Source organism: Mustela nivalis (assembly GCF_964662115.1).
Source record: "Mustela nivalis genome assembly, chromosome: 3".
Lineage (NCBI taxonomy): Eukaryota > Metazoa > Chordata > Mammalia > Carnivora > Mustelidae > Mustela > Mustela nivalis.
Window position 1 is genome coordinate 135,674,032 of NC_139022.1, and position 15,748 is coordinate 135,689,779.

Below are 15,748 nucleotides of genomic sequence, written 5' to 3' on the forward strand. Positions count from 1 at the left end.
AGCCTAAGGGCACATCACAGTGCCTTTGTCATTCACCTCTCCTCATCTCCTCCCGGAGGCATTTTATCATCTCACATCATCACAAGAAAAGGGAGGATACCACAAGGATGTATTTAGAGAGAGAGGGAGACCGCATTCACACATAGCTTTTATTATAGTCTATTGTTATAACTGTTCTATTTTGTTATTAGTTGTTAATCTTTTATTGTATATAATTTATCAATTAAACTTATCGCAGGTCAGTATGTATAGGAAGGACTACGGTAAATATGGAGCTTGGTACTATCTGTGGTTTCAGGCATCCACTGTGGTCCTTGGGGCATATCCCCACCCAGAAGGGGGGACTCCTGTACTCTAAGGGCAGGTAAGCAGTTTAGGCCACTTACCACCAAACTCTTTGAACCTTGGTTTTATCGTCTGTAAGATGGCACTGCCTCTCCTGCCTCCTACTACAGAGGGAGCAATGTTTCACTTCTGGGGTGGTCAGGGGAGGTCATGCCCAGCAGCTAAAATACAAACAGTCATTCTACCTGCATGGGCTGCTTCATGCTCTCCTGCCTGGGGTGTGCTCACCGGCACAGGCTCTGCCTTGCCAGGGAGGCTTACAGGTCCTTGACCACTAAGCTTGTCCTGGGGTCACTTAGTTCAGGAGGAAAGCGGTAGGAGCAGATCAATGCTGTGTTCTCTGGATCAGCCTCTCCAACAATACAGCTTGTATTATGGGGTCATCTGACTCCTGTCTCTATTGCATAGTTGCCTCAGAGGAGGAGAGGTGTGACAGTTTATAATGACAAAGGCAGCTCATGGTAGAAAACTAAGAGAAATCCGGATATAAAGTTAAATACGACTGGGTGTTTGTGACACAAAGTACAACATAAAGGCACTAAACACAGGCTCACGGTGTGGAACATCATCTAGCTATTAAAAAACAGATGAGTTAGCTCTCTGTCTTTTGACTTAAGGGATGTCTGTGATACATTAACAGGAATAAAAAGAGTAATGGGTACAGGATGACCCCATTAAAAGGAAAAAAAAAAACATGTAAAGATGAGGGATAAAGGCTTTAGCATCAGCGTGCATGGTTTTAAATCTAAGTTCTGCTTCTCTGGGTTAAGTACATGCCGACTACATATTTAATCTCTATATCTCAGTTTTCTCATCTGTAAAATGGGGATAAAAATATGGCCATGTTCAAGCAGAACAGTTCAACTCAGATCACTGAGTCCAGTGGTTTTCACACTGGGAATGATAGAACCCTCAAGAGAGGCAATGGTAACGAATGCATGAATTCGCTTAGCACAAAGCAAGTGCTCAGTAAGTACTACTTCCTGTTACTACGAGCTGTTACATGTTAGTATTACTGTGCAGGATAATGAGCACCAGACTATTAACACTGGTTACGCCCAGTGGGAGTGGAGCTAGAAGGGGACTGGGAGGGTATGGAAAAGGAAATGGAAATGAAAAGACAGCGGACACCAAACAAGACATGCCAATGGCAGAGAAGCATCTGAAAAGATGCTCAACAGCAAAGATCATAGGGAGATGCAAATTACAGCAACAAAATCCTCCTACGCACCTATCGGAAAGGCACAAATCCACAACACTGACAGGATCAAATGCCGACAAGAGTGAGGATCAACAGCAACTCTCATTCAGAGTCTCTTACACAACTAAACACACCCCTACTATGTAATCCAGCAACTGTGCTCCTTGCTATTTATCTACGAGGGTCGAAACATGTCCACACAAAAACCTGTGTATGAATGTTTGTAACAGGTTTATTCGTAACTGCCCACACTCGGAAGCAACCAGGATGTCCTTCAGCAGAAGAGCAGACAGACAGACCACGAGAGCCACAGATAATGGAGTATTAGTCTGCAGCGAGTGGAAATGAGCCACAAGCCATAAAGCGACAAGGAGAAACCTTAAAGCCTATTACTAAGGGAAAGAAGCCAATCTAAAAGGCTACATACAGTATGATTCCAGTTACATCACACACTCTGGAAAAGGCAAAACTATGGGGACAGCAAGCAGGTCAGTTGCTGCCAGGGGCTAGGGGGAGGGGAGGATGAACAGGCAGGGGGCAGAAGAGTTTTAAGGCAGAGAAACTATTCAATACGACCCCATAATGGTGGATATATGTCCTCACACATTTGACCAAACCCACAGAATATATGACACAAAGAGCGAACCCCAATATAAGACTATATATTTGGGGTGATAGTGATGTGACCAAATAGGTCCATCAGTTGTCACCACTGGACCACTCTGACGGAGATGCAGAGCTCTAATGAGGTCTGGGGGTTAGCTACGTGTGGGGTGCGGGTGGAGGGGCATATGGGAACTGTCTGCACTTTCGGCTTGACTTTGCAGTGAACCTAAATTTGATCTACAAGATAAAGTGTATTAAGACAAACAAACCTGAGTGGGGGATAAAGCCTAAATGCTAATAGTAATTGCCAGCAGATGATGAGGTTATCAGCTCTTTCTGCACTTTCAAAGTCTTCTCCTTCACTCCTATCCTGGGCTCATGCTGTTCTCTCTGCCTCTTCCCATGCTCTAGGGAGTATTATCTATTTATCCATTAGGATTGAGTTTAGCTGGAATTTTCTCTGTGAAGTGTTCCCTGACCTTCTCTGTGCTCCAAGAGCCTGGATCTCCACCAACGGGCAGACATTCCATGGTCTTATGATTGTCTCTTACCTCGTCGGTCTGCCCTTCTAGATGTGAGTCTTTGGGGGTATGTCTGTCTTGGTTCTGTGGTATCCCCAGTGCGCCTAGTACAGCATCGAGTACAATCAATTCATGAAATTTGTTGAATATATGAATTTGAATTAAATCAGGACAGCGTAGAGAAAAACAAAATACACAGTGCAAATCTCAGAGTGAAAGAACGAACACAGTACGGTGCAGGTGGGGAATGGCCACCCTAAGAGTTGGGGGGGTCCTGGCAGCAGACAGAGGCTGAGAGAGGAACAGACCTGTATGCAGTGTTAAGAACGGTGTGTTGAAATGCAGAGTAGGACAGGGCAAAAATGGATGTCCTTGACGGGTCCCCACGACTGGCAATGGTATGAGAGTGCAGGTCAGAATCGATAAACCCATCATGGAAAGAGGCCCCAACTCCAGCTTCATCAGTGAGGGTCTCTCCTGTGTGAGCCAGTGGGGCGGGCAATGTCCACGATCCTCCCAGCACCAATCACTGCTGATGAACCATCACGAGTTCTGCAAACACTTGAAACACTTGCTTAAGGTTTCCTTCAAGGGCACCGTTCCCAGTGCACGTGCTTGTTTGTTTGTTCCCTGATGGGGGAACATTCCAGGGAGCCCATCGTCATTCAGCCAAGGTTAATAACCCTTTCCATTACTACATATCCTATTTTTCTGCAAAACCAACCCTATTGGAAAGTGCGGAGGAGGAGAAAAGGAATAGAAAAAAACCAGATGAACAAAGGCCTCTCTTGTTTCTTCTAATAAAACATCTCCCGTCCGGGCAGCGTAATCTGGACGCAGGTCTGCTCCTCTCTACCCTCATCTCTCTTTCCCACTGGTACAAAAACACCTCCAGGGGCGCCTGGGTGGCTCAGTGGGTTAAGCTTCTGCCTTCAGCCCAGGTCATGATCTCAGGGTCCAGGGATCAAGCCCCACATCGGGCTCTCTGCTCAGCAGTGAGCCTGCTTCCCCCTCTCTCTCTGCTTGCTGCTCTGCCTACTTGTGATCTCTCTCCCTCTGTCAAATAAATAAATAAAATCTTTAAAAAAAAAAAAAAAAACACCTCCATGTCCTCCTAATCCTCAAGCAAAGCTCACACATTTGAAGAGCTTTTGGACACCCCTGGAAAACTCCACACGCTCTATTTGCAGGCAAGGCTGTGACTGTTCTGGGGTCAGCACCAGCTTCCAGTCTAGTCCCCAGCGCTCCCTGCACAGAGCCCTGGATCTTATTTCAAGCATTCATCTGCTCCAATTTTGTCTCCTACCCGAGGTCTCAACCCTTAGCTGAATTACAATTAGTTGCCCTGAGGAGCCTGGAGGAGACTCATTTCAGAGGAAAATGCCTTCTGCTGGGCAGCCCCAATCTAACCCGTAGTTAGCATCTATGAATTTCAACTCTGAGAACTGCCTCTGCTCACAGGGCCCAGAGAAATCTGTCTTTTATGATGGCCCGTATTTGCTGTACTTTGGACAGGCCTCTCCATAGTTCTGAAATTGCTTCTCCCAAATCTCATTTTTAAAACAATCACTGCTGAGTAAGTTTTCTTCCAAAGCTGCCTTAAGAATTCCTTCTTGAAACCAGAATAATGATTGCTTTTCTGAAAAATGCAGGTTGGGAAATCTGACAGCCACTGTGCTGGACTGAGGGGCATGAGGTAAGAGCTGGCCTCTGGGTTGCATGCCTGATTCACGGAGGAAAAGGGGCAACAATTAGGGGCCTTACCTGTCATTCTCATCTGGGAAACAGGGATAGTATCTCTTCTCTTCCCTATCCGATTAGGGTCTCGCAATGGTACCACATTGGACCAGTATTTTTGCTCTCTGGAGAAAGAGATGCACTTGGAAAATGTCATTCTTATGAAATTTACCTCTTCTTTCTGAAGACTTTCACATTCTTTTATTATTGGGGGGTGGGTATGTCATGTTATTTTTATCACTGAGGAAATTGGGATATTAGAGGTGCAAACCATTATAGCCCAGGATTGGATGTGTTTTATAATGAGCTCTTTTTAGAAAGAACCCTGCTCTTTAATACAATGGAAAAGTAATTTATTGAGAAGCGTCCTTGGGGATAGAGAAGAGTGCCGCACTTCTGCCACATTTCTCGTAACCAGCTGAGGTGAGGAGGGACAGGCTGCCCTGGGAGCCCAGGAACAGGCTTCTCGTCCTTCCTCTGCAACCAGCCAGCTGTGAGTTTTAGTTAAGCCTGACCACAGTTCTAGGCCTTGGGTTTTGCACCTGTAAAAGGAGCAGGCTGAGTGGTATCTGTGATTATCACGCATTCATTAGCAGTGCAGCTCCTCTTAGTAAACGCCTTTTCAGAAACCAAACACAGACCATGCCAGGAGAGGGAGCTGAACTCACCCACCCCCGCAATGCCCCACTGCACCAGCAAGGCTCACCCTACTGCAAACAGTGCTCCCTGAGGCACCCCTGGGCCCTTACTGCTCTGAGATGCATACTGAAAGCCAACAGCCTAGATGGTCTTAAAATTCTTGTCTAATTGAGCAGGAGACACACTCGTTTCTAATCCAGTGGATGTGTGGTTTCTTCTACCTCTGGGGGACTCATGCCCCATGACACTCAGACAGGGGGATCCTGCCAAGTGGTGTAGGGTCCACCCCCTGGACAGCTGCTGCTTCAGAACACAGAGACACAGGCTAGCACCAGTCATGGAGGGAACGTCTGTCTTTGTGGCTGCAGATGACCCTGCTGCTGGTATGGCTTTGTGTGCGTGTATGCATGTGCATATGCATGTGTGTGTGCATGTATGTGTGTGTGCGCATATGTATATGTGTGTGTGTGTGTGTGTGTGTGTGTGTGTGAGTGCGTGTATGCCTGGGACATGCTTTCTCCCTCCTTGTCCATTCATTCACTCAGTTGCACACAGTCACGGATCCCCTGCTCTAGACCACGAACGATCTAGTGAGGAGGACCAACAACAAAGAGCCATGCAACTACGCAATGACACACGCAGTGGAGTGAGCAGTGCTAATGACATCCCTAACTGAAGACGGTGTGCAGCTGTGGCTGGTACCCCTAGACGATACCTAGTAGAGCTCTGACACTGGAGGCCGTTAGGTTCAACCAGGCGGTGAGACTGCTCAGAGCAGGCGAGCTGGAGCTCAGTCTTCTCAGCTGGAGAATTGTGTGGCAGAGACCAGAGAAAGGCACGCTCAGCCCCTTTTCTAATGTACATCTCCCCTCTCCTACCTCTCTTCAAGACGCCCCAAATCAAAACACTTTCATTTCCAGGCACCCTGGCAGACAGGAAGGCCTGGATGTCAGAGTTTTCTGGCCAGAAGTCTTTTCTGAATAAGAAGGCAAAATCTTGAAAAAGGGAGGCTTTGTTCTCTTTACCCTTCTTCCTTCTCCCTGCCTGAAAGGCAGACTTCCCAGAGGTACAGCAGCTATTTTGGGACCTTGAGGATGAAGAAGAAGGAACAGACAAGCCTGGTTCTTTGATGATAGCCTGAGGCAGCTATACCAGTCCTGGATCTTATGGTGAAATGAATGAATGAATGAGCCCTTACCTGTTTGAGCTATTGTTTATTGAGTTTTCTGTTATTTGCAGTTCAGTGCACATTGATACAATAGGATAAAAACAGAATCTACTTCATGGGATGTTTTGAGGACTAAATGAGATACTGTGTACAGGGCCAGGGTCATGGCCAGGCACACAACAAGCATCAGTAAATGGTGGCCCAGCTGCTGGTGCTGCTGAAGAAGAAAACCTGCCAACCCTTTGGCCAGTCACTGGATGGAGCGCAGGGGCAGGAAGCTGGGGTGGGAGTGCTGGGGGTCCTACCTCGATCACTGAAATCATCAACCAGCACGATCTCGGCGATCAGCTCCGGGGGTGAGCGGTTCAGCACGCTGTGGACGGTGCGGAGGAGGGAGGACCAGCCCTCGTTGTGGAAGGGGATGATGATGCTGGTGTTGGGGAGTGTCTCCAGGTAGCGTTTGCCGTTGCAGCTAGAGGGAGACACAGGGCATAGGAGACAACAGGTTCAGCTCTCATCTTGTCAAGAGGACTCCATAAGCACATGGTTTGGCTAACCGCAAATGCCACTCCTTTCTAGCCTTCAGGGAATGAGCAACAGCCAGGGACAGCTCAGTCACTTTAGAACCTCCTTCCGCTTAGCATCCCGAAGTCACACTTCCAATTCCCTGCACACACAGTAGAGAGGGGTATGTCTACAAGAACCCCCGACTTGTATAGAAGCAGTTACAAACCCACAACAGCATCACTAGGGTTTGGTGGCCTCCATGTGCTAACCTGTTTAAGCCTCAGTCGCTACAGGAGCATGGATGCCCATCCTCATGATTCCAGGTGGAAGACAACCCTTCAGTAACGCTCTGGCCTCTCTCCTCACCCCTCGCACACTCCTCACCAGTGGAGAAGTCATTTGCCCACGCATTTGGACGAACACACTGGGTTTCACAGGCTCAGCCCCTCCCTCCCTGGGCTCTGCTGGCAGAGGGGGCATTTCCCCCTTTCTCTCCGGAGTCCCATGGTAAGCTTGGGGATGGGAGGCCTGGCCCCATGGGCCTTTAATGTCATTGTAACACCCAAAGGGATTAACATAGTTCCTTAATATCATCAAATATCTAGTTGGTGTTCAAGTTTCCCTGATCTTCTATCTTTTCACAGTTGCTGAAATCAGGATCAAGACAAGGCCTACGGCTGTCTTTAGCTGATGCAACTTCTAAGTCTCTCTTTTCCTTATAGTTTGTTTGTTGAAGAAACTGGGTCAACTGCACTATTGGATTTCCTACAGTCTGCATTTTGCTGCTCGCACTGCTGTGGTGTCTCTGAACATGTTCCTCTGTCTGCCCCCTTTGGCTCCTGTAAACTGGTAGCTAGGTCTAGAGGCTTGACCTAAGTTGGTGAGACATTCTGGCAACCTCTTCATAGTGGTGTGAGCCTCCTACAGGAAGCCCGTACTGCCCAGTTGTCTTCCCTTTTGTGATGCTGATGGCCACTGAAGTTCAGGGCCTAAATCCTTCAGTTTATCAGGGGCTTGCAAAATGGTGATACTGTTACTCTATCATTCTTCATTTACTGGCTGGGATATTATAATGAAGTAAAATGATCACAACTATTTGGTTGAGGTACAGAAAAGTATAGGAAAAGTATAGGAAAGACATGACTCATTCTTGATCATCAGTTTTCAGAATGACTTGGTTCCCTACTATGTTCCAAAGATGGTCAATTATTTGTTTTCATTATGAACTCATAAATCTTCACATAATTAATATATTTCAGTTCAGCGCAAATATTATTATTCGTTTTTAAAATTTTTATTTATTTATTTTTAAGATTTTGTTTATTTATTTGACAGACAGAAGTCACAAGTAGGCAGAGAGGCAGGCAGAGAGAGAGTGGGGGAAGCAGGCTCCCGGCTGAGCAGAGAGGCCGATGCGGGGCTTGATCCCAGGACCCTGGGATCATGACCTGAGCTGAAGGCAGAGGCTTTAACCCAATGAGCCACCCAGGCGCCCCTGTTGAACGTTTTTGTAACAAAAAAATATCGGATTTTGTCAAATACTTTTTCTGCACCTACTGAAATGATCACATGGGTTTTGTTCCTCTATTCTTTTAATAAAGTGTATTACATTGATTGATTTTCATATGTTGAACCAAACTTGTTCCTAGGATAAACCCTACTTGGTCATGGTGTATAATCCCTCTTATACATTGCTGAATTTGGTTTGCTAGTATTTTGCTGAGGATTTCTGCATCTACATTCAAAATGGATATTGGTCTACAGTTTTCTTGCAATGTCTTTATCTGGTGTTATATATTTTATCTCTTTTGCTAAAAATCTACGTTCTTAACATTGTTACTTATTTGTTTTTTCCTATAATATATAACTGCTTCAGAAAAGCAATTCCAATATCATTGCTAACAATCTGATTATATAAAATTTGAATTCCTCTTGTCTTTCATTTCTTTTTATCTATGGGGTACATTTCATTAGTGATATTAAGGATTTTCCCAGGGCCCAAAAGATGGGACCTGACGACCAGGCAGGCCCAGAACTAATGTCAAAACTGTTTACTTCATCTTCAGTCATAAGCCAGGTATGGTAGGCAGAGTATCAGCCTGAAGACGTCTAAGCCTTAATCCCCAGAAGCTATGACTATGTTACCTTATGTGGCAAAAGGGACTTGGCAGATATGGTCAGGGTTAAGGACCTTGAGATGAGTTTGAAGAGTATGGATTACCCAAGTAGGTCTAATGTAACCACAAGTGTCCTTTTTTGTTTTGTTTTGTTTTGTTTTTAAAGATTTTATTTATTTATTTGACAGACAGAGATCACAGGTAGGCAGAGAGAGAGGAGGAAGCAGGCTCCCTGCGGAGCAGAGAGCCCGATGTAAGGCTCGAGCCCAGGACCCTGGGATCATGACCTGAGCTGAAGGCAGAGGCTTTAACCCACTGAGCCACCCAGGCGCCCCACAAGTGTCCTTTAAAGGTAGAGCACCTTTCTAGCTGGGTCAGAGAGATGAGAAGGAAGGAGTAGAGAAATGAAGTGTGAGAGGGACTCAACTCACCACTGGGGCTTTGAAGAAGGAGGTCGTAAACCAAGGAAAGTGGGCAGTCTTTAGAATCCTCAGCTGATGGCCAGCAAGAAAACAGAGCTTCACTCTTCATAACCAGTCTGCCAACAACCCAGATAAGCAAGACTGCCCCAGGGTCCTCAGAAGGGAATGCCCCCTGGCCCACATCTTGATTGTAGCCCAGTGAGACCCATGTTGGACTTCTGACTTACAGAACTGTTAACAATAACTTTGTGTTGTTTAAATTGCTCGATTTACGATAAACTGCCAAGGCAGCTACAGAAAACTCATACACAAAAGTCATCTTTGATACCCTTTACCCAGTCTGTAAACACTTCAAAAGTACAAGATTTCATAAAAAACAAAAATCCTCATGAGTCTCACGTGGCAGCAGTGGGCTGAGCTGACACCCCTCTCCATTGGGCAGGTGCTCTCTGGGTCCCCTCAGCTTTTACCACTCCCCACAGCCTTACATCAGAGCTGTTTCACTCCCTTACATTGTCTTCCAGGCCCATAGAGACCTTTGGAGTTGAAAAGTCCAAAAGTAAAAGACATTGTGGGAGGGAGCTAGCTCCACAAGACTGGTAAGAAGTTTTTTGGGAGAAAATGTGGAACAACAGAAGTAACAACAAAATATCTCCTTTTGCAATGCAAAATGCCACTGCAATCCACTGTTCAACTGTCAAAATGCATCAGGGGCGTGCTGCAACTTACTCTGAAACATTTCAAACAATAAAATAGATTGACAGATGGAGAGAGGGATGGACAGATATGTAAGAAAGCAGGGAGAGAAGTGCTAACTGCAGAATCTAGGCGATGGGAACACGAGCGCTCAACGAGCAGTTGTTTCAAAACTTCTCTGTATGTTTGATTATTTTCAGAAAGAAACATTAGGAGGAAATGGGTCAGGGTCCACAGTCTCCTTAGTTGCAAATTCTCTCTTGGCTAGAGGCACCAAGGGAAGCTGGGGGTGGGGAGCAGAGACAAGAATGAAGCCTTGGTGTCCGACAGAGAGCTCTGTTCCAACTGTGTGGACAGGAACCCCCCCTTAGAGGACATCCCCCACTCAGCAACCCCCCAACTCCCACCCCCTGTTCCCCTGCCAAATTCTGCCAGTCCAGCTCTGCTGGACAAGTCAGTCTCTTTCTTCTTGGGGCCTTGGGACTTCTTTCAGGTCCCGTCTTGCTCCTCCCTCTGGCTGGACGGTTTCTAGCCAGGCCTGGTGCAGCAGCCCTCCTCTGGCCCTTCCCCCAGCTCTTCCCCCACCTCTAATCCCTTTGGTCACATCAGCCAGCTTTCTCAGGGAGAAACTGCATTATGCGGGTTTTTGCAAACAAATGAAAGCACCTCTTTAAAAAAAAAAAAAAAAAAAAATCTCTTTCCCTTGACTCAGCTGGGTCCTCTGTGGCCAAGAAAGATGGCGAGATCTAGTTTGCTATGGAAATTCCTGCCTCCCATCCAATTTCAGAGGAGGCTCGTTGGACTGAAGCAGGGTTGGGAGGGCGGTGTGGTTAGCAGTAATAAGTTGCCTGGAGTCCATGGGGCGAAATACAATAGAGCTATTACCCTGCAGAGAGGCCTGGCTCTCTCAAACCCCAGCCTGGGCCCCACAGCCTGCCAACAGACACACAAACACCATCACGTATTAAGGGAAATAGGCAATGCCACAACAGACTAAATTCACTTCTAATTTGATTCAATCATGGAATTACAGATCAGTCAGAACTCAAATGAAAGGCTCGGCTTGGATCCTAGCCTTGAACATGTACCTTTTTTATGGGGGGCTGGGGACTAGTCCTTTTCTCCCTCCTCTGTCCATCTACTCATTTATTTACTACATAAACACACAACAGCACTCTGACTTTTGCCATGGGCACTAGTCATTAGTTGGCTTCCAGCTTAGTAGAGGCTCTTTGTTTGAATAAAAAATTGTCTGACTTGCTGAAATCAGTCTCTCCAGAACCCAGCAGGAAGCATGGTGCCACAGACCTGCCCACAAGCCCCCTTCCCGTAGGGGAGCTCCTGCAAAAACCCCTTCTTTCTTCTCTTAGGAGGCCTCAGATACCAGCAGGAAGAAGAGGCCTGGGGATGGGGGATGGGAACAGAAGGCCCCTGCCCCCACTGACACCCCCATCTTAGCGGTCCTCTTTAAGACCCATCTGCATGTTGTATCTTGAGATTTCACCACTGCAAGGTGGAGTTATGTCCAGTTCTTTGGTGTGTGATAAACACGAGGCATCCCTGCACCCGACGCCTTTAGAGGGCGGCCAGGAAGGGAAACTAGGGCACGATATTCCCAATGTAAGGAGACTGGGTTCAGCCACGACCAGACAATAACAACTCTGCCTTCCCACGGTTCATCGCGCCTGATGGTTTCCGGAGCACTTGTCCTTCTCTCTCTCCTCTAATCTGTACCAGCCCCGGGGAGGCAGGAGAACCGGAGAATGCCGATCCCATTTCCACAGAAGGAAAACAGGGCCCAAAGAGGACCTAGATCCAGGACTGTATTTATTTAAAATAATACTTATTTTAGCCATTCTGACAGGTATAAAATGATCTTTCATTGTGGTTTTAATTTCTATTCCCCTGATGATTACTGATGTTGAGCATTGTTTTACACCTGTTGAAATGGCTGAAATAGAAAACACAAGGAATAACGAGCGTTGGCAAGGATGTGGAGAAAAAGGAGCCCTCCTGCATTGTTGTTGGGAATGCACACTGGTGCGACCACTCTGGAAAACAGGAGGGAGGTTCCCCCCCCAAAAAGCTAAAAATAGTATTACTGTATGATTCAGTCATTCTACCACTGAGTATTTATCCAAAGAAAACAAAACACTAATTCGAAAAGATCTATGCCCCCCTACATTTCCTGAAGCATCATTTACTATAGCTAAGACATGGAAGCAACCCAAATGTCCATTGATAGACAACGGATTATCATTCAGCCATAAGAATGAAATCCTGCCATTTGCAACAACAGGGATGGACCTAGAAGGTATAATACTGAGTGAAACAAGTCAGAGAAAGATACCATACATTTTCATGCATATGTAGGATTTAAGAAACAAAACAAACCAACAAGAATAAAAAGAGACACAAAAAAGAACAGACTCCTAATTATAGAGAACAAACGGATGGTTCCCGGAGGGGAGATGGATAGGGATGGGTGAGATAGCTGATAGGGATTAAGAGCACATGTATTGTGACGAGCACTGAGCAGTGCAGAGCACTGTTCAATCACTACATTGTGCACCTGGAACTAATATGTCACTGTATGCTAATTGTACTTGAATACTAAAATACCACAATTTTTTTTCTTGAGGAGAAAACTGAGAACTGCTCAGGGATAAAAGTCTAAAAAGCACAGAAAGTCTAATCAACAATGGTAAAGGTAACAACGGCAACATCCTGACACTTGGGGCAGGCCGCTGCTAAACATTTAGGGAATGTTCTCTTCTGCATGCTTCCATAAACATGCATACGGCAAACCCACTCGATGGTGCTGTCCTCTTGCCTCAGTATTTCTGGCCCTGTCCTCTTGCCTCAGTATTTCTGGCCCCAGACAGCACCATAAAAGAAGCGCCTATGCCTAAGTGAAAAGCAGGCTGCCCCTTGCACAGGCACCTGTGCTCTGTCTTCTTTCTCCTTCTTTGCTAACAGCATCCTGCTTTTCCTAAGGAATCTCCCACTCTTCAATTCTATAGGGTTCAGGGGTGGTCTCTGCCTTGCTTTGAGGGTGGGCAAGGAAACCTGGCTCAACCAATCAGAACACTGATTTTCTCCAACCACAACGACAGTGCGGGAATTGGGCACCTGTAAATCAGAGTACATTCTGGCTAAGAGAGAGATCGGCTCTTTTCTGCTGACACTGAACATGGGAAGATAGAAGTCTGGTCTGTCTGAGGCCGCCATACATGTTCACTGCCTTCAAATGAATTTAACAGAGTAGAAAATAGAGCCAAGAGTTGGAGAGAGATTCCTACTGGCATCATTCAAGGACTCAGATCCAGCTATAGCTGAAGCCAAGCTCTGCTCCTAGCCTTTTCAGTTACGTGAGTCAATACATTTTCTTAGGTCAGTCTGAGTTAGGTCTCTGTCACTCATCACTGAAAGAATCCTTGCTGTTATAACTGGATCACCTCTAAGCCCTCTCAATCAAATCAATCTCTTTTGGAACCAAGGATGGCTTCTGAAGGACAGAAGCAGAAACGGTTCCCCAGGAGTCACCTCTGATCTGCAGGGGCAGCCTCTGTCTCCCGCTGAATTCTGCTCATCACTGCCTGGGAAAAAGGGGCTGGGTTGGGGGCCCTTGTGAGGGTGGGAGGCAGTGGGGCGACTGGGAGATAACTGAACCCATCTGTGGCTGAGCAGCCCCCAATTTAATATTCCCTGCAGGATTCTGAGCTCTTGGGACCCAAAGACAAATCTAATACACTGGCCCTTGAGATGCCCCCTCAGGGCTTAATGCTGGAGCACTAGAATTTGAAAGAAAGAAGTCAAAATTAAAGGGAAGCATTTCAAAACTCTTCTCTCCCGAGACAACTTTGAATAGAACAATCCAATCATTTTGAAGGAAATTATAAAAGACACTTAATTCTCTAGCATAGGACACCATCCAAAGACCCAGTTGAAATGCAAGTCAACTGAACAAACCTGATGTTGTAGGTGTCTAAGGGACCAAAAAGGCTCTCAACCTGGCTTCAAATCCTGACTCTGCCACTCTGCAGCCATGAGACCCAGGGGCAGGTTTTCATACTCGCTGAGCTTCAGTTTCTTATCTGTGAAATGGGGATGGTAATACCGTCAGAGTGTCATGGTAAAATTTAAAACAGCCACATGGACAGAGTGGCTAGCTCTGTCCTTGGAGAAGGGTAAATGTGGAGAAGAACCAGGAGCAGAAGAATGCCCCAGATTTCAATTCTCCTGGAATTAGAGATGGACATTCCAGAGAAAGGCACAGGGCTTTAGTAAGGCCTAAATAAGAGTTTCACTGCTGTAGACATGCATCCCATTCTTGGTACCCCAGGTTTAGCCAGCTCGTGGCTCAAAACATTTTCATTTGCTTGCTCCCTTAATCATGCATGCATTCAAGAAATGTTTACTGAGCACCTACTATGTGACAGATACTATGCTAAGCCCTGGGATTACACTGGTGAGGAACAAGTCATTGTCCCCAAGGGAGACAGAGTTGGAGGGAGGGAGAGAAATAAATGAGCAGTAATAAAATCATGATAAGTCTTCCCACCTCCCTGCCTGTGGCTAAGGAGAAGGCAGAATGCAAATGGCTGGAAAGACAAAGCATGAAGGCATTATAAGCACTGTATCCTTGCGCCCAGCCGTGAGCCTTGCCAACAAGGAGTAGGTAGTTAATGGTTGCTGGGTTGAACTGGAGCTGGAAGGGCCTAGTCCAACCCTTTTGTTTTCCAAGTGTGGCGGGGAGGCTTACAGAGGCTGAGTGGAGATCCCAGCCCACCTGGCCAGTGGCTACTGGACAGGGAGCTGGGGCTAATTCTTCAGTTTAGCCACATGAAGAGGAAAGCCTTTGGAATCTCTGGGTGTAAAGAACAAATCCAAGTCATACAGAGTTTCAAGGACCTGGTGTCTGCTGTCATGTTCCAAGTGCTACCTGGGGGCTTTGGCAGGTCTGAGGATGGCTGGACCATGCAGCCTAGAGGAGTGGGTCTCTGGGGGTTTTGATGAGCTTCAGCATAAAAACTACCACTAGTAGGAAGGTGGGTGCTTTCAATGTGCTTGCTGATGTTCACTCAGTGTTTGTTCACCTTTATTGGAAGGAGTTTGTATGAATGTGGAGCGGAAAACACCAACTACTAGTTGCCTAACCCTGGGCGAGTTACCAAACCTCTGCAAGCCTCAGTTATCTCTTCTGTAAAATGGGCCTCAGTTTCCTCCTTTTTTAAAATGGATTTGCAGGGGCACCTGGGTGGCTCAGTCGGTGAAGCATCTGCCTTCAGCGCAGGTCATGATCTTGCGGTCCTGGGATCCCCGTGTTGGGCTCCCTGCTCAGTGGGGAGTCTGCTTCTCCCTCTGCCCCTCCCTCCCGCTTGTGCTTGCTCAAGCTCTCTCTCAAATAAATAAAATCTTTAAAAGAAAATGGACTTACTGTATGAGCTGAGAAGTAACTAGGATAGGAACTCTGCAAAGATAAGGGTGCATCAAAGGCCATCTTGGTTCAAAAAGAAACATCTGTGCTCATCAGGTCAATCATAGTGCCTCCCTTGGCCATGCCTTCTCCTTGAACAGAAATGGCTATGCCCGAGGAAGGCTGAGGAACAAGTCCTGGGTGAGCCCTATAACCACACCTTCCCTGGCTATGATGGTGCCTGGGGCGGGGTAGAGCCCTGACCCAAGAGCAGCCAATGCATCAACTTGCCCATGATCAACAGCCTAGTAAGAAATGTGCCTAGATCGGGTGCACGAGGCCAAGGAAACCTCTTTCTCTTTCTTGAAGA

General features: G+C 46.6%; 1 protein-coding gene across 1 annotated transcript in view; it reads right to left on the minus strand.

Annotated features, from left to right (window-relative positions):
- Positions 1-15,748, minus strand: part of GALNT10 (polypeptide N-acetylgalactosaminyltransferase 10) — a 213,910-nt gene that overhangs the window by 84,171 nt on the left and 113,991 nt on the right. Inside the window, exon 4 of the mRNA XM_082725139.1 lies at positions 6,523-6,689. Within this exon, the coding sequence (XP_082581265.1) occupies positions 6,523-6,689 (167 nt within the window). The remainder of the gene's footprint in view (positions 1-6,522; positions 6,690-15,748) is intronic.